The 18,214-nt window shown below is 42.7% G+C and overlaps 1 protein-coding gene across 1 annotated transcript; it reads right to left on the bottom strand.

The window, feature by feature from the left end:
- Positions 1 to 11,603: 11,603 nt before the first annotated feature.
- Positions 11,604 to 16,665, bottom strand: hcar1-3 (hydroxycarboxylic acid receptor 1-3). The gene is made up of 2 exons (XM_034043822.3): positions 16,577 to 16,665; positions 11,604 to 13,263 (listed from the first exon to the last, which is right to left on the bottom strand). Exon 2 carries the CDS (start codon positions 13,148 to 13,150, stop codon positions 12,185 to 12,187), a length of 966 nt encoding a protein of 321 aa, XP_033899713.3. The 5' UTR covers positions 13,151 to 13,263; positions 16,577 to 16,665; the 3' UTR covers positions 11,604 to 12,184.
- Between the last annotated feature and the right edge of the window lie 1,549 nt (positions 16,666 to 18,214).

The raw sequence follows: 18,214 nt of genomic DNA, 5'->3' as shown, positions 1-18,214 counted from the left end.
GCTTCGCCCACGCTACTCCACTACTCCGCTCGCTCCACTGGCTCCCGATCACCGCTCGCATCCAGTTCAAGACTCTTGTACTAGCCTACAGATGCCTTGATCAGACTGCACCCAGCTACCTCCAGACCCTCATCTCTCCCTACACCCCCACTCGACCTCTCCGCTCCGCCTGCACTAGAAGACTGGCTCTACCTCCGCTACGCTCCCCTGCCTCCCGAGCCCGCTCCTTCTCCACCCTTGCTCCGCAGTGGTGGAACGACCTTCCTACAGATGTCAGGACTGCCCAGTCCCTGACCACATTCCGGCGCCTCCTTAAGACTCACCTCTTCAAACAACACCTGTAGAACTCCTCTGTTGTATCCTGGGACACTATCACCCTTCATTTAAATATGCTTTATTTTGCTCTTATCTGCCCCCTATTTTACTGCATTTAATCCTGTACCTCAGAATATTGTAATCTGCCAAGTGTTTAATCTGTAGTATTTTGTACTTAATCATATCCTGATGTAACCATCACTATTATCTGCTGTATTATTGAATTGTGGTTTGTCACACTTGAGAATTATTGTATTTCTTGTTCTTATTGTATGACTTATATTGTAACACTTGAATGTATTTGTATTTGCTTGCGATTGTAAGTCGCCCTGGATAAGGGCGTCTGCTAAGAAATAAATAATAATAATAATAATAATACTTCAGGGTTGCTGTCCTCCTCCTCCTCCTCTCTCTCTTTATCCTGTTCCTCTGCGGACATGCTGTTGGTTGTGGGCCTTGCCTGGATAAATGGTGTCAGGAAAGACACCATCTGGCTGTATTTCCAGCACCGCTGACTGCCTCCTGCAGCTGCACTTTTTTTCTCTTGTTCAGTCTTTTTTTCTTTTATAAACCTGTCCCTCAGATTCTTCCATTTTTTGTGGCACTGCTCCTCTGAAAAAGAAATGAAAGGAATGTTTTAATTCTGATAACAATATCATTATTATTATTTTAATTAGGCTGAAATATAAATATTTTTGTATCTCATTGCAGGTTTTTGGCATCAGACGACTCTTATAAAACAATTGCTTTTAGTTACCGTGTCGGCGTTTCAACAGTAGCTGGCACAGTATGCAAGGCCATATGGGGCTCTCTTGTGTCAGAGTACATGAGAGTACCCAATAAAGAGGACTGGAAAACAATTGCAAGGCAATATGAACTTCGCTGGAACTTCCCAAACTGTCTAGGAGCAATTGATGGTAAGCATGTTGTAATCCAACCACCAGCTTCCGGTACCATATGTAATTGTGGGAGACGAAGCCTTTCCAATGCGGAAAAATCTAATGAGACCTTACCCTGGAAGAAACCTGCCAAATGACAAGCACATTTTTAACTACAGCCTCTCTCATGCTAGAAGAGTAGTTGAAAATGCGTTTGGCATTTTATCAGCTGCATGGCGCATTTACAGGCGTGTTATTGGTGTGAGCCCCAATAATGCAGAGATAATTGTGAAAGCAACGTATGTCCTGCACAATTTCATGAAGAGACAACATGGGGAGTCTGTTCTGCAAAGCTCTGCTACCACCGCTGAACAACCAACAATGCAGGACATCTCCCGAGTGAGCAGCAACAATGCCACAAAGGAAGCGCTTGAAGTGCGAGAGGCTTTTAAAACATACTTCAATTCTGCTTCTTCTTCATTGTTTAAATAAATAAAATACATTTTTTACATTTTTACTTATGGGGCATTCCGTGTCAATACATCATTGTCACCCATACGTCTCAGATTTGGATGAAAATCTGTACAAAGTTAGTAAAAACGTTTTTACAAAATCTGAAATCTGAACACTCAACTAGTAGTTTCTTTGATATGACTGTTTACGACTGGTTGCATTGACACGGGATGACAGATAAGTAAAAAAAAAAAAAACTGGAAGGTAAACTTAAAACGCCCTGCTATACACTGTACTGTCTGTTTTGTTTGCCTGCTGTTTGGTATGTTTGAAAATGTAAATCATTGGGTAGGTTTCATTAGATTTTTCCAGAGATGTTTAGCTTCCTGTTCTGAAGTGAGTTTGCCAGCAGTGTACTCCATATTCCCTTGCAGTTGCTTCCCAATCCCCCAATATGGCCTTGCATACTGTACTTTATTAAAACTGTGCCAGCTACTGTTGAAAATCTCGTCGCCAAAAACGTCATATGAGGTACAATAAAATGAATTTCCTCCAAATTAATTAATTTAGAATTATAATAATCCCATGGTTTCCCTAAATTAAAAATATAATGTACATTTATTAATTTTGTTAAACTGTTAAAATATGTACACATGTACACCAAATAAAACGTTTTGCTTTATCTTTTAAAAGTTTGTCTGCAGTTAAAAAATGCTTACGTTATAGTAGCAGGTGCATAATTATTTTCAAAGTGGAGTTTTATTAATATCCCTGTAACTATTAATTGTTGTATTATACAATGCCGGGAAATCTGAAATTACAGCGAACAGCTTTTCCTCCATTTTATTTTTTTATTTCTTCCCAGCAAAGGAACCTCCTACTTTTCCCTGATTGGCTGTTGGTAGGTTACGTCACGACGTGGCGCGGCAAAAGTTGAAAATATTTTATCTCTTGCGCGGAGCTCTGTGGTGCCGCGTCCGTCTGCCGCTGCGCGTAACCGCCTTCATTGAAAACCATTGCTTTTGCCGCGCAGCAATGCCGCGCCACGTCCGGTGTGAACGCCCCTTAATACAGAAAAAAATTGATAAACTTAGAGGTGCAGCGAAATTAAAAAAACAAAAACAAAAGGTAAAGCAATCTAGTGAAAAATATTCAGAGACTATCAAAATTCTATTTTAAATCCAGACTTGTGGAATAACATTCTGGAGAGATTCGACAAAACTAGTAAATCCATTCAAGCACACAACAGCAAACTGTCAGTGGTAGTTTAATTACTTGAATCTCCTGAAAACATTTCTGAATGATATTCGTAATCATTTTGATGATTTTGAAAACCGTGCAATGGGAACTGCAGTGCTGAAGAAATATCAAGACGAAGAGTGACGGCAGAGACGACCACCAAGTCGTTGCCCCAGTGTAACTAAAGTTTTACTACAGGGCAGAGACAGATTTCGAGTCCATAGTTTCCTAAAGATTCTGGATACTCTTTCAACACATTGCTTGCAACGATCAAAAGCGTATGTTACTGTGCATGTTACTTGTTTGGCTTTCTTATCGACTTACGGAACAGAATATTACATCTAAAACAAAGCTGTACACTCGTGCAAAGCTATCCTTCAGATATTTCCCATCAGAAATGCTCCAGTTTACTAAATTTGTTTCTGGCAAGGACAAGAGAACAGCATTTGACCACCTTCAAATTATCCTGAATTCTCAAGTGATTTCCACATTGCCGAATGTCACCAATGCTCTGCACATTTACCTATCCTTAATGTGCACTAACTGTTCTGGAGAAAGATCATTCTCGCGCATGGGACTCATTAAAAATTAACTGAGAGCCACCACTTCACAGTGGCTCTTTCAATGTGTAACAAAAAAATGCACAGCATTAGACTCTGCACCTTTAAGATATTGTTCCACAGTTCTGTGGATTAGTTTCTGAATCTAATGAGAAAGTATTTGTTAGGAATGCATAGAGATCACGACACGACAAGATGGCTTGTGGGTGATGTCAGACCAGAAAGGAGACACACAGTACTGGGGGTATGAAGTGCTAATATGCGAGTGTATTGAAAATAAGGTTTAGCCTCCCCAAACCTCTTATACGTGCTGTCTTTGTTCATAACTCAGTACCCATTTACCCTGTCACACTGGAATTGCATATAGAGGCTTTGTTCATAACTCAATACCCATTTGCCCTGTGACACTGACATTGCATATAGAGGCTTTGTTCATAACTCAGTACCCATTTACCATGTGACACTGACATTGCATATAGAGACTTTGTTGTTAGATAGCCTGGAGTAGGTGATGACTACAGTGCTTCAGGAGTTCTCACAAGTACAATATGGAATTTTTATTAGCAGCATTGTACTTTTTTCTACATTTACCTCTATTGCGTTAACATCCATGGTCACCAACAGGTAATATGTTAAACATTATTAAACCAGAAGAGTGGTTCTGTGTGTGTAGCGAGTATGAAGAATATGTCTTGAATGCTTAAATAGATTTGACCTCTCAAACACGCCCCCTTTTTAGTGCTTGTTTTCATCCGTCACAGGCACACACCTACCCACCCCTTACTGGTGTCTTTACTTCAAATGTGGCAATATATGCGTAAATACAAACTTATTAATATAACAACAACCTTTTACCACTAGTGTTATGACTACGCCACCCTCAGTTTACATAGAGGAGCGGGACCTCAAAATTAAAATGAACAGTCCACTCAAAACTACAACCTTCCCCACGACAAGTCCTCTTCAATTAAATGGAGACAAAGAGAAAGATGCAATTTGAAATCATGCTTATACAAGCTTCTTTATTCACAACAACTCTAAAACCAATAAAAGATACAGAAGTAACAAATTCTTCAAATAATTGAAATTATTCTCAGATAATTAATCTGATCAGTAAAAGGCATAACATTTTAATAACAAAGTCTTCAATATAATCAGTTATTCTCAAATAGTCTGATCAGTAAAGGATGAACCAATCCTTCTATAAACCAATCCTTCTATATCCTTCTGTGTGAACAAAAGTGCACAACACACCGACAACAGTAAAAATAACAAAATAAATAATAAATAAAATAAATCAAACCACACAAATTAAACCACAAAAAGAAATACCAAATACATGCACTGTTAAGAAAATTTCCACAACCCGTCCCAACTTCAACCACTAGACTAAGTACAAGTCAAATAACCAAATGATTTACTGAACCAGTAAAGCTGCGTTTCTAGTTCACTTTAACCATACCAAGTTAAACCCGTTACTGACACAGCTTACAGATGTATCTTCAGCCTTACACGCAAAACAACTGAGAATAAAAATAAAATAAAAATAAAGGATCACACTAAATGAAAATAAAAGCAATTTCTCCTATATATATATATATATATATATATATATATATATATATATATATATATATATATATATATATAGGAGAAACAGTGAGTGTGCTTGGTTTGATTAAAGATTATTTTGCCCCCTTAAAATAGTGAACCGTCCTGGTCACTGCCCTACTCGCGACTCCCCACAGCCATTTAGGGGCTGCGGGACTGAACCACAGATAGGTCAGCCAAAGACAGGACAACGATTGTGGTTAGTGGGGGAGAATTCACCCCCATGATGGGGCTGCCTGAATAACGGGGACCTGCCTCTGAAGACAGCTGGACCATAGAATGTCAGTCCTGGTTGGGGGAATGCGGATTCCTCTGGGCATCGCTGGAGCCCTCTTTTCCGCCTCCGTCCTTGGTGTTATCCTGCATGACCCGAGGGGACCTTTGCCGGGGCTCCCTCCGCCTCCCCGCAGGGGGCCTTGACTGGCCTTCCCCTGTCTCCACTGGGGCCCTGTTCCCCTCTAGGCTACTGTCTGGTCTGGCAGCGTCAGTGTTAGCCACTCTCCCGTGGCCCTCTGGGCTGTGTCACTCCCTCACTTGCCCCAGGGGTGCTTCCCTCCGGCCCCGGATGGTAGGGTGCCAATCTATCCCAGTGCAGGATGACGCGTTGGCCCCGGTGCCAAAGCTGGACTTGGTAGACCACCTCAGAAAACTTTGTTATCACCCGACAGGGCCCCACCCAGTGGCTGTCCAGCTTTGGGCTCCTCCCCTTCTTTCGCCAAGGGCAGTGCATCCACACCTGCTCCCTGGGTTGGAACTCCTGCCCCCGGCAACACACGTTATAGGCTCGCTTCTGCCTTGCCCCAGCCCTGCTCAGATGGGTCCTGGCTAACTGATGGGCAGCGTCCAGCCGTTCTTGGAGCTGCTGCACATATTCTGGTCCTGCAGTTGCTGGTGGGTCCCCTTCGGGCGGCCGGCCAAACAAGAGGTCAACGGGGGTGCGCAGCTCCCTGGGTGTAGGGGGGTGGTCAGGCAAACACCTGCAACTCGAAATTTCACCCCTGGTCACTATGGATAGTGATACTGATAGTGTAAGGATTATTGCCCACATTGTCAAACAGGTAATACAGCAATAACAATCCATGATGTGGTACAGAACAGAAAAGCCAGAGCACTTCTTTTTATCGCTCATCCTGCAGTAGTTTAGAGGACAGATCTCAAACCTCAGTGCACTAGAGCGGACATTTTGAAAAGAACTTTGAAACAGGCTTTAAAGTTATAAGTTTAAAAAGTTGTCAGGATGTTAACAATGAAAAGAGAAATGCCAGGTATGTTATTCAAACACTTGTAGCAACACGTCGGGAGGTATAACACTATATTTCTCGGAACCCCGCTACTTACTCTTTAAGGGCTCTGCATTTTTTGGCTGGTCATTGCATCAGGTATTTCTTAAAGTTACAGCAAATAGATGCCTGGTTTTCATTAGATTTGTCCTAATTCTAGATCCTACTATGACTGTTCGCACTGACCTCGTTGGAAAGCTTGAGACACTCAAATACACCTACAGCCACGAGGACCTTGATAAATGTAAGGATCAATACTAATGATTATGCACAATACAACAGCAAACCTGCTCCACAAATGCAATGTACAGGGTCAGGTTACATCAGCTATAGAGAGCTTCATGCCTCAAGCCTGGGAGTACCCTTTCTTTAGGAGGTGAAAGAGGGAGAGAGCAGTTCAGTCTCCATGCCTCAAGCCTGCCCTGGACTGGAGAGAGCACCCTTTCTTTAGCGGGTGAGGGAGGGACAATTCAGTGAACATGAACACCCTTTTAAGGAACAGAGCTCAACTGTCTGCTTCGCCGAGTCTGTCTATGGAATTGATACTAAAGTTTTCCAAACACTGGCTTAGCGCTGCTCCCACTAAAAGGGAAGTCCCACTCCGGAACCTACTCTGACACACTGAAATAAACTGTGGTGGGATCAAAATCCCCTAAATTAATCCCTACACAATCCACTCACCCTGGCTCAACACACAGTAGTGAGGCTGCATGCTTGCTGGAACTAGAACAAAAAGAACTGGCTTTCCAGCACCTTTTTTTATACCATGTGGCTGGGCTTAATTGATCATCAATTAGTCAATTAAGCCCCAGCCACATTCCACACATAGATTTGGCAGAGTTGGATTTAACCCCATCCCTGCCAAACTTAAATTAAAAAATTTACAACTTTATGTACAACTGCAAAAATCTGCCATATCCTCTGCACACTTAAATTCTATATATTTTTTTAAACTATACATGTACACAACAATACAATACGTTATTTACACTTGCAAGGCTTTTGCCCTGCCACAGGGTGATAGAAGTTATGTTTTTCAAAAATATTTTTCTTTCATTTTAAAGCTATTACTGAGTACAATCTTCATTTGTGTGGTTTATATTAAGTTGTAGCAAGTTTCGTCGCAGTGTGAATATTGCTGAATTTATTTGTGTCACTGTGGTTAGAGAACAACATTTGTAATAAATATACATTTTAGGTCAGGAGATGTTAAAGTTGGTGGGTGAGAGAGAGAGAGAGAGAGAGCGAGAGAGAGAGAGAGAGAGAGAGAGAAGAAAAAGAAGAATAATAACAATTGCTATGCGTTATTGGCACTTCCACCTCAAGATGGAGACTACCAGCAGCTCCCACCACGACCACAAGAGGGAGACTGTCTGCAGCTCCCACCTCCACCACAAGAGGAAGGACCAGGACATGATACTGGCATTCCTCAGCAGGCACTGGATAAGCTGCTGAGGGGAGCACGGCAGAAAACCGCCCGGCCGCAGCGGCCATGAAGAGGGCCAGCACCGCAGCAGCCACTGTCAGATTGGCCATCCTCAGCACCACGACTGGTCCTGACTCCATCACCAGGGGGAGAAGTGGAGCTCCCGCTGCCACCTTCTGTGCCAGAGGCTCCCCTCCCGCCTCCACTCCTGAAAGTCCGCCTGCAACGTTTGGGGAGGCCTGCTCGCCATCGCCTGAAGATGGCCTTGTGCTATTGCCGGGAGATCCTTGACCTGGAGATCGTCTGCTGCTAACCTCCAGGGATTTGCTGGGGTTGGAGGAGCCAGCCTTGGCACTGTCAGCACGCATTTCCGCTACCAGTGTTACAGCGAGAGGAGGAACTCACCCCGCTGTCAACATGTCTGCTGACAGCATTGCTAGTAGCAGCCTGGCTACTGGCAACATTACCGCCCATGAACCCCTTGTTGCCTCTATTCTTGGCCCGAGACTTTGAGCGAGACTTTGGGGGTTTTAAGGGGAGGCGGCCTTTGTGTTTCATGTCGTCTGTTATATATAGTGTAAAAGAATTGCACTCACTCACACTTTGTTGCCTCTTTAAAAACAGACCCAGGACACAGAAATTGAATTTTTCCAGTGCTGACACACTATATTTAATACACAAAATAAACAAAAACCGAAACAAACACCTAGCTCCTTTGGAGCGCTAACTGTACAGTATGCAGGTCCCTGACTAGCTCGCAGGACGGCTAAGCTATTTACCTGGCATAAACAAAATACTGCCTAGGAACAGAGCACACCGCCTTCTGCTTCCTTCTACACAGCAGTCCTGAGCAAACTGCTTCTCTTAAATACCCTGCACCTGGTTCTAATTTACAATTACCACCAGGTGCAGGGGATAATTAACAATGAAACAATTAGCAAACTAATTAAACAAAATGTACATATGCACATGTTTTATGCAGGGAGGAATTAACCCCCTCCCTGCTGTCTTACAATAAATATAGTGGTGCATGGGATATAAATGGGTGTGTGTAGCACGAGTGATTTAAAATATATATATATATATATATATATATATATATATATATATATATATATATATATATATATATATATATAATTTAGGCACAGGGATTGCACAATCACTTCATGCGCAGATAAAGTATGTAATAGTATGTGACCACGGGGATTGTACAAATTAGTTCACATGCTGGGATTCTAGTGAATGATTAATTAGTAATTGAATCGCGGCACGACTGTATATATAGGTGCACGAAGTCCCTCTCCCTGCCTGAGAGTTCACCTTCTGGCTGTGAAGGCACCACAGGCTGTGGCTGCCCAGTGACGGTGCGGAGGTGCGCCGTGGGAGCGGCCTGCCCAGTGACGGTGCGGAGGTGAGCCGTGGGAGCGGCCTGCCCAGTGACGGGGCGGAGGTGCGCCGTGGGAGCGGCCAGCCCAGTGACGGGGCGGAGGTGCGCCGTGGGAGCGGCCTGCCCAGTGACGGTGCGGAGGTGAGCCGTGGGAGCGGCCTGCCCAGTGACGGTGCGGTGGTGCGCCGTGGGAGCGGCCAGCTCAGTGACGGTGCGGAGGTGCGCCGTGGGAGCGGCCTGCCCAGTGACGGTGCGGAGGTGCGCCGTGGGAGCGGCCTGCCCAGTGACGGTGCGGAGGTGAGCCGTGGGAGCGGCCTGCCCAGTGACGGTGCGGAGGTGCGCCGTGGGAGCGGCCTGCCCAGTGACGGTGCGGAGGTGAGCCGTGGGAGCGGCCTGCCCAGTGACGGTGCGGAGGTGCGCCGTGGGAGCGGCCTGCCCAGTGACGGTGCGGAGGTGAGCCGTGGGAGCGGCCTGCCCAGTGACGGTGCGGAGGTGAGCCGTGGGAGCGGCCTGCCCAGTGACGGTGCGGAGGTGAGCCGTGGGAGCGGCCTGCCCAGTGACGGTGCGGAGGTGAGCCGTGGGAGCGGCCTGCCCAGTGACGGTGCGGAGGTGAGCCGTGGGAGCGGCCTGCCCAGTGACGGTGCGGAGGTGAGCCGTGGGAGCGGCCTGCCCAGTGACGGTGCGGAGGTGCGCCGTGGGAGCGGCCTGCCCAGTGACGGTGCGGAGGTGCGCCGTGGGAGCGGCCTGCCCAGTGACGGTGCGGAGGTGAGCCGTGGGAGCGGCCTGCCCAGTGACGGTGCGGTGGTGCGTCGTGGGAGCGGCCAGCTCAGTGACGGTGCGGAGGTGCGCCGTGGGAGCGGCCTGCCCAGTGACGGTGCGGTGGTGCGTCGTGGGAGCGGCCAGCTCAGTGATGGTGCAGTTCACCAATTGAACATGACCACCATTTTGCACGTGGATCTGCCTACTCCCCTCCAATTTGGTCAGGACTTTTCAAAACAACACATTTTTCACATTTTCCTGCCCCATTGGAGGGGAAAGTTGAAAATATTTATTACTCAAGGAATGTTCTTTTTTTTTTTTTAAAGCCACATATATTTTCAGTATTTACACCGGAATATTTACGTGCAGGGCCTTCTCCCAGTCACAGCTGTAAAACAAAACAGGTCAGCTTTTTACAAGACTCTCAAATTCAGACCCTGCTCTTGTTTATTTGAATATACAAAGTGGATTCATTTGAAAAGACACGGTGCAAGAAGGGATGTGGTGGAAGCAAAGGTTTTGTTGAATCACATGTTTTTTTTTTAAATATCATTGCTGTACACTGCTCAGAGCTGCTTGTGGTTTTTGCTGTTTGCAGTATTACAATGACGGTGGGTGAGGCTGGGTGGCACAGCTGCTCTGTCTTCATTGAAATCCTGACAGTCAGTGTTTCAGTTTCAGCCTTAGATGTCAACATCCTGAAAATACTGGAAGTGCACTGTCTTGTGAAATTCTCTGGCTCAAGCATTTTGCAAAGATTAGTGGTTTGCTCAATGTGCTGATAATTCTCTGGATCTAGGTCTAAACTTTGTTTTACGTTTTTGATGTTCTCAGTTTATATTTACAAAAATAAAGAGTTTTTGGGTAAAAACAATTAAAAAAAAAAAAAAAATTGTGACTATTATATCCGCTTAGATATGTACTTTTAATAGTGTTAATTTCGCATAATGAACTGCGTTTGGTTACTAATGAGTGCTGAGTACAGTTGTCAATCTATGTGAAATGCTTTAAGTATCAATACTCAAGGTTTTTCATGCATTGGTTTCTTTCTAGTACATTTCAACTGTTTAAGAAGGCTGTCCCCTTATAAATCCATGTTAACAATATCATTTTAAAAATATTTCCCTATAAAATAATTTCAGTATAACAAACAAAAAAAGCTTTCAAAGAAGACTTACAGTAAAACAAAGAGATACTTCATAACAAAAACAAGTACATGTATCTAATGCAGGTCTGTGGACACTGAAAAATAGACATGGGTGACTAAAAGCTTCAGATCTTCATGAGCAAATGTGATGATTTCATTAATACTGCCTACAGTAACAAAGCCTTACTAACCCTTATAAAAGTTTACCATGGTCACTCTGCACTTTCCCCATGCTTTTCCCATGGTTGTACTATGCATTTACCACTGTTAACCCTGGTTTGCCATATTATTATTATTATTATTATTATTATTATTATTATTATTATTATTATTAGTTTATTTAGCAGATGCCTTTATCCAAGGTGACTTACAGAGACATATCTCTGGGCTTTACAATGCTGCCTCTGCTTTACTATGGTTTTACTGTGCTTTAGAACACTTTGCTATGCTTTTACTATAGGAAACTTACAAGAGAAAGAACCTTATTTATATATATTGTTGCATTCTTGCTCAGTGTGGTTCAGTATGAAGAGACAGGAAATGGATCTCAATTGAGAAGCTCTTTAATGGCAATTCCAAACAATCCAACAGGCATTAAAACAACTTTGTACATAAAATAAAGTGTCCCAATTCGCTCGTGTCTGACAGGTGGCGGTAACGTGAGTGAGCCACTGGCTCGCTATAATATATATGTCCTTTAATACAGAACACATTTTATACAATATATACAATAAGTCAAAGTACTTAAGACATATATAAGGCAAGCCATAAAAGGCTTACCTGTGGTATGGATGGAAAAGACAAGCATGCAAGGCCACATGTGTATGAATGTGTGTGCTGGATATCAGATCAGTCCAGTATATCTGTACTGTGCTCCTGCTCAATGCTGTGTTTAGCAATTGCAATAAGACATTTCATAGCAGATGGAGCCACTCACAATTTGTGCAGTGTTTAAATTGAGCTAATGGAAAAGCAGAGGTCTCAACACATGTCCGGATTGATACGATATATTTGGTTCCAGATTCCTATCTTGTAATACCCTGTGTACAAATAAACAATGCATTACTGCACATCCCAGTTTTCCAGAAGACATGTGGCTGCTGTGGAATACATCCCGGCAAACCCCTCAGGTGATGCTGGTGACACTGCCCCTCCTCGACACCTCCAGCTGGCACAGGCCCAGGTAGTTGATGGACTTCTTCAAAGTGTTCCTGAACACGGTGCTGGAGAAGCAGTAGATGAGCGGGTCCAGCACGCTGTTCAGGTAGGTGAAAGCGATGGAGGCGCTGAACCACTCCGATGCCACTCTGAAAGACACACAGTCCCGGGGGCTGAGCTGCTTGATGAGGAGCGCGGTCAGACCGGTCACGATCCCCGGCCCGAAGCACACGGCGAACACCAACGTGATCACCACCACCACCCTGATGGCGCTCCTGATCTTCCGGTCCCTGTTCATATTCCGACGTTTCAGGGCCCAGGTGATCCTGAACGCGCAGAACAACAGCACAGAGAAGGGAAGGAAAAACTCTGCCACGTACAGGAGGTAGTGCAGGAGGATCCCCACGGGGATTGTGGAGTAAGAGCTGAAGCTGCGGCACAGGAAGGTGCCGTTGTGTTCTTGGAGGAGCTGGTTGGTCAGCAGTGGGATCCTCAGGGACAGAGTCAGAGCCCACACCCCGCAGGACATCGCGGAAGCCCACTTCACAGACAGATGGTTGATCCTGTGGTGTGGGTGGACAATCTTGAAGTAGCGTTCGGCGGCCACCACCGTCATGAAGCTAATGCTGGCCGAGCGGTTCACAGCCAGCATGAAGAGGTTGATGCGGCACAGGGGATCCCCGAAAATCCATTGCTCCCCTCGCATGAGATTGTCGATCCTGAAGGGCAGGCTGAGGATGAGCAGGAAGTCCGCCAGCACCAAGTTAAGCAGGTACACCATGCTCGGCCTCCGGACTTTCATACGGAACCAGAAGATCCACAAGGCGATGGCATTCCCAGGAATCCCCAGCAGGAACTCAATGATGAGAACTGGGGGGAGGATGGCGGCAACGTTGGTCTGCGAGGACAAGCAGTGCATAGTGCTGTTCTTCATAATGGTGACCCTGAGAGGCGCACAGTACTGAGAGCTTTATTTGTAAAGGACAGCACTTCTGCAAATTACTACCTTATTGGTTTCCTGTCTTACATCCGTTACTTCATGAGATTCTGTGAAAAAAGACACAAAATTCAAAACAGTAAAAAGAAAACTGCTGTGTTTTCATGCGACGTTTTCTTCACTGAACTTAAGTTTCTCAGTATTTCTAACTTTAGCACTACTGAGTGTTTGATACTTATGGAGGGTTTTAATAAACTCAAAACAAAAATAAACTGTGTCTCACAATTATTTTAACAATTAATCACACCTGTTTGCTAGTGACATGAAATTTTATTGAAAGACAATTACAAGTAATCACTTTTAGTGACATCATGATCTGACATTTTATTTTGAGCTGTACTGCCCTGTTTGCGTTTCCTTCTGCCAAATAATATGTCTAAGAAAAAGATTAAAAATACATGAAGAGTGTATATATTACTGTCAATTACCAGTAGCACTACAACCTAGAGTACTGTATTTAACAGATCCATTGCTGGAGTACCATAAGTTTTAGGTTCGCTGAAGAGAAATGTTATTTATTGAGTGCTATTTAATTTTAGTTAGTTGAAGACAAATATAGCTGTAAATTGTTTAAAAGAAATAAGTTGGACAAAAAGAAAAATCAACTTAATTGTGAAGTTTCAGCTAAGATGATACGATAAACTGCCATGAAAGCAAAGCATTGATGTGCAAATAATGCAGTATTATTTTAGTTCTTAGCAGAAGCCCTTATCCAGGGCGACTTACAATCGTTACAAGATATTACATTATTTTTACATACAATTACCCATTTATACAGTTGGGTTTTTACTGGAGCAATCTAGGTAAAGTACCTTGCTCAAGGGTACAGCAGCAGTGTCCCCCACCTGGGATTGAACCCCCAACCTTCTGGTTGAGTCCAGCACCCTAACCACTATGCCATACTGCTGTCCTGCAAATGTTGCAAGTTACAGTCTTTTTTGCTACATTCTGAGATTTTTGCCCCATTTCAAATTTGCCCTTTCTAGCCAAACTACTAGAACGAGCTGTCACTAGGCAATTAAACTGGCATCTCACTGCTAACAATCTTTCTGAACCCTTTCAATCTGGCTTTCGGCATCTTCATAGCACTGAGACTGCCCTGGTCAAAGTAACTAATGATCTGTTAATGGCTGCTGACTCAGGTGCATTATCAATTTTAATCCTCTTGGATCTAAGTGTGGCATTTGACACTGTAAATCACGAGATCCTACTTGATAGATTAGAGTGTCTATTTGGCATCTCTGGCACTGCCCTCAACTGGTTTAGATCATATCTAACAGGACGTCAACAATTTATCTCCCTGGGTGGGTTTAGTTCTGAGGCTGGGCCATTAACTTCTGGCGTCCCGCAAGGCTCTATCCTTGGCCCCCTGTTATTTAGTATTTATATGTTTCCCCTCGGCCACATTTTAAGGTCTCATGGCATACACTATCATTTTTACGCAGACGACACTCAAATCTATATTAATTGTAAACCTGATATCAATGTTGCTGCCTCTGCCCTAACTTCCTGTATCTCTGATATTAAAAATTGGATGTCGCAAAATGTTTTACATCTTAACTGTGACAAGACTGAGGTAATGCTGTTAGGTACTACCCGCCAGCTAGGAAAAAACAATGTTTTAAATTTGTCTGTTGATGGAACATTGCTTGAGTTCAGATCTAAGATGAAAAATTTGGGTGTGATTTTTGATCCTGGGTTAACTTTTGAATCGCATGTGCTGAATACTGTCAAGGTTTCTTTTTTTCACCTTAGAAATATTGCCAGACTGTGTCCCATGCTTTCTATACCTGCAGCTGAAAAACTGGTTCATGCTTTTGTTTTCTCCAGGATCGATTACTGTAACGCCCTGCTTGATGGGGTGTCTAACAGCATCCTCACTAAAATTAAATTTGTCCAAAACTCTGCAGCCAGAATTTTGTCTCGGTCCCACTCAAGAGATCACATCACTCCTGTCTTGGAGGCCTTGCACTGGCTGCCTATCAGGTTTAAACTGATTTTAAAATTTTAATGCTGACATATAAGGCTCTTCATGGGCTAACTCTGAGTTACCCGCAGATCTTTTATCTTTTTACACTCCTACTCGCAACCTCCGCTCTGCTGATCTCAGACTGCTGTGTGTCCCGCCTGTTCGTCTGCGCTCTATGGGCGACAGGACCTTCTGTTGCTATGCCCCCAAATTCTGGAACTCAATTCCACTAGAGATCAGGGACTCAGCTTCTTTGAGTGTTTTTAAAGCTAATTTAAAGACTTACTTTTTTAGAAAGGCGTTTTTATGATTTTTATGATTGTTTTATTTCCTTGTTCTTTTTTATGTATAATCTTTTTATTTTATTTCTGTACTATTAATTGTGAAGCGCTCTGAGATGATTGCTTTTAAGGGCGCTATACAAAATAAAGTTTATTATTATTATTATTATTATTATTATTATTATTATTATTATTATTATATTGTGAAGTATCCTCCACCATTTTTTAAAGATCTCTTTTTCATGCAATGTTTTTTGTTAGCGCACTCAGGTAGACAAGGTTAATCGATCAATTATGTTTTAATTGATCAAAGCCCACAGGTGTGATTAATTGATTAATCATGAATCGATTCACCCCTCTAGTTTTACTGAATTAATTGCCTGCCTTTATCATTACACTTTGAATTCACTTTTTGATTTTGTTTTATCACTCGTCATGCTCATTGAAACAGCTTTCTGATGCATAACTATGCTTTATTACTACACTTTGCTATGAGACACACATCAATTGTGAATACAGCCATCAAGGCAGAAAGAGAACGTAACCTGAAAACAGGAACTGCATTAGCAGAACTAACCCTAACACTGCAGAAACAGGTTTTATTTATAGTCATGTTAAAATGTTTTTTTTTTTTTTTTTTTGGCTTAATTTTCAAAGCTTTTGGTTAAACTACTGTCCTAAATGTTTTAGTTGAAAAAGATCACCTTTGTCAGGAATAAAAAAGTAGGTCATTTATATACGTCGTTTGTAACTACAACTAGTTTTGTAACATTATCATTTAAATACATATAAACACAATTCTAATCTAAATAAGGATCCGAACATTTTATTAAACTTCACCAACAACTTGAAATGGAGAGTTATTTTTAAACTCTTAGGGCTGGTTTCACAACCCCCGATTATCACTAGTATTGGACAATGCTAAATTAGGTCAGGTCATCCAGGATTAGTGCTAATCAGGGTCTGTGAAACCACCCAATAAACAACCAGCCTAAACCCAATAATAAGTTACAGAAGGCATCTACTAATTACAAGCACTAAGAAACAAACAGAACAAAGTGTACAAATACAATATATTTTACAATCAAACCGTTAACAGTTGTTTTCTCTTACCTCAACGACATGTCAGCATGCTCTAACCAGTTCAAAGCACAAGGACTGTATGGAAGTTATAGAGAAGCCTTCACATTTGCTAGACTTTCTGTTTCTAAACTGTTACATTATCAAACACCATCTTTCAGCAGATTAACACTGACGTGGCATTTCTCATGTGCAATACACAGTGTTATGTGTTTGGTTATTTTACGACATGTCTTCTAAAGTTAGAATGCCTGTAACAATTCCAAATTCTAACAGCAACAAAAGTGATAATGAATAAGTGTCAAAACAAAATGGCAGTTGAACTTATACAGATTGATACTTTGCAAGATGCACTACTACATAAAAATAAATAAATAAATGCTTTCCAAAAATGTTCTAAACTTTTAATGGGCACATTTGATGTGAAACACCTTGCTCCAGTGAGGTCTTCATACCCAGCTTTCCCTCTGCATGCATGCAGCTTTACAGCATGATAAACATAACAGGTATGTACACTGTAATAGCACAGTAACTACACAGACTGGCCATGTAATTACAATAAAGCCAACGTATTTAAAAAAAAAATGAACCTTGCAGCTAGTTACTACCGTCTTTAGTGATTACACAAGATTAATATGGGCTAATTTATAAGTGAACAACATATCCGGTGACAAACACAAAAATATGGTGTGAAATTTGTTCTTGCACTTGTGTGGTAAGAGAGAACTGGCACAGACTCTGCAGCTTTAATTCAATCAGAAAAGATCTGCTGCATCTGTTTGGGGGATGCCTGCAAGTCCAATTGAATAGTGCCAGAAAAATAGCATATTCCGTAAATACAGTATAGTTCCTGTATTTCACATTCAATTCAAGACCCTTGTTCTTGCCTACCACTCTCTTCAGCACACTGCCCCCTACTACCTCCAATCCCTCATGTCTCCCTACATCCCCTCTCGCCGACTAGTAATGCCTTCCCTCCACTCTCCATCCTCCCGTGCCTGCTCCTAGCTCCTCTGTGGTGGAACCAGCTACCGGAGAACTTCAGGACTTCTCTGACTCTCACTGCCTTCCGCTGTCTCCTCAAGACCCACCTGTTTAGACTGTAATTGTACATCTCTTGCTCTACTGCTCCTATAATGCACTGGACTTGCTTGACCTATGCACCACGTTACTGGATCCTCAGCTAATGCACTCTCCTTGCACTGCTATGTCATTGTAGATATAACTTGTAATCTTAACTTGTTGCATCCTAGTTCATATTGTATTTTGGTCGTATTATTTGCACTTACTGTAAACTACACTGTATTTAAATATGCAGCATGTATAATCCTTTACTGCCCTGTAACACCTGTAAGTTGCCTTGGATAAAGGCGTCTGCCAAATAAATAAGTAAGTAATAATTTTCAACTGCATTTGAAATCTTAACAGAAATCTAAAGCAATGGCTGTATTATACTACAAGTGTTGAAACTGTACTTGTCCATATTCAACATTTTTTTTTTATCCGGATCTCAAATTTGAATCTACCCTGAATGAATTAATATCCAGTGTCAGAATGATTAGGTAAATCACACTGTTCCAAATCGCACCCCCTTGCTAAGCAGATGCAGAGCTTGATCTAAGAAAGTAATTAATTTTGTTCTGTTGTTTAATTCAGGTTTAAACATACTTT

Source organism: Acipenser ruthenus, chromosome 11 (genome assembly GCF_902713425.1).
Source record: "Acipenser ruthenus chromosome 11, fAciRut3.2 maternal haplotype, whole genome shotgun sequence".
Taxonomy (NCBI): Eukaryota; Metazoa; Chordata; class Actinopteri; order Acipenseriformes; family Acipenseridae; genus Acipenser; species Acipenser ruthenus.
Note: the sequence above shows the minus strand (reverse complement) of the source record. Positions and strands in the feature narration are given on the sequence as shown.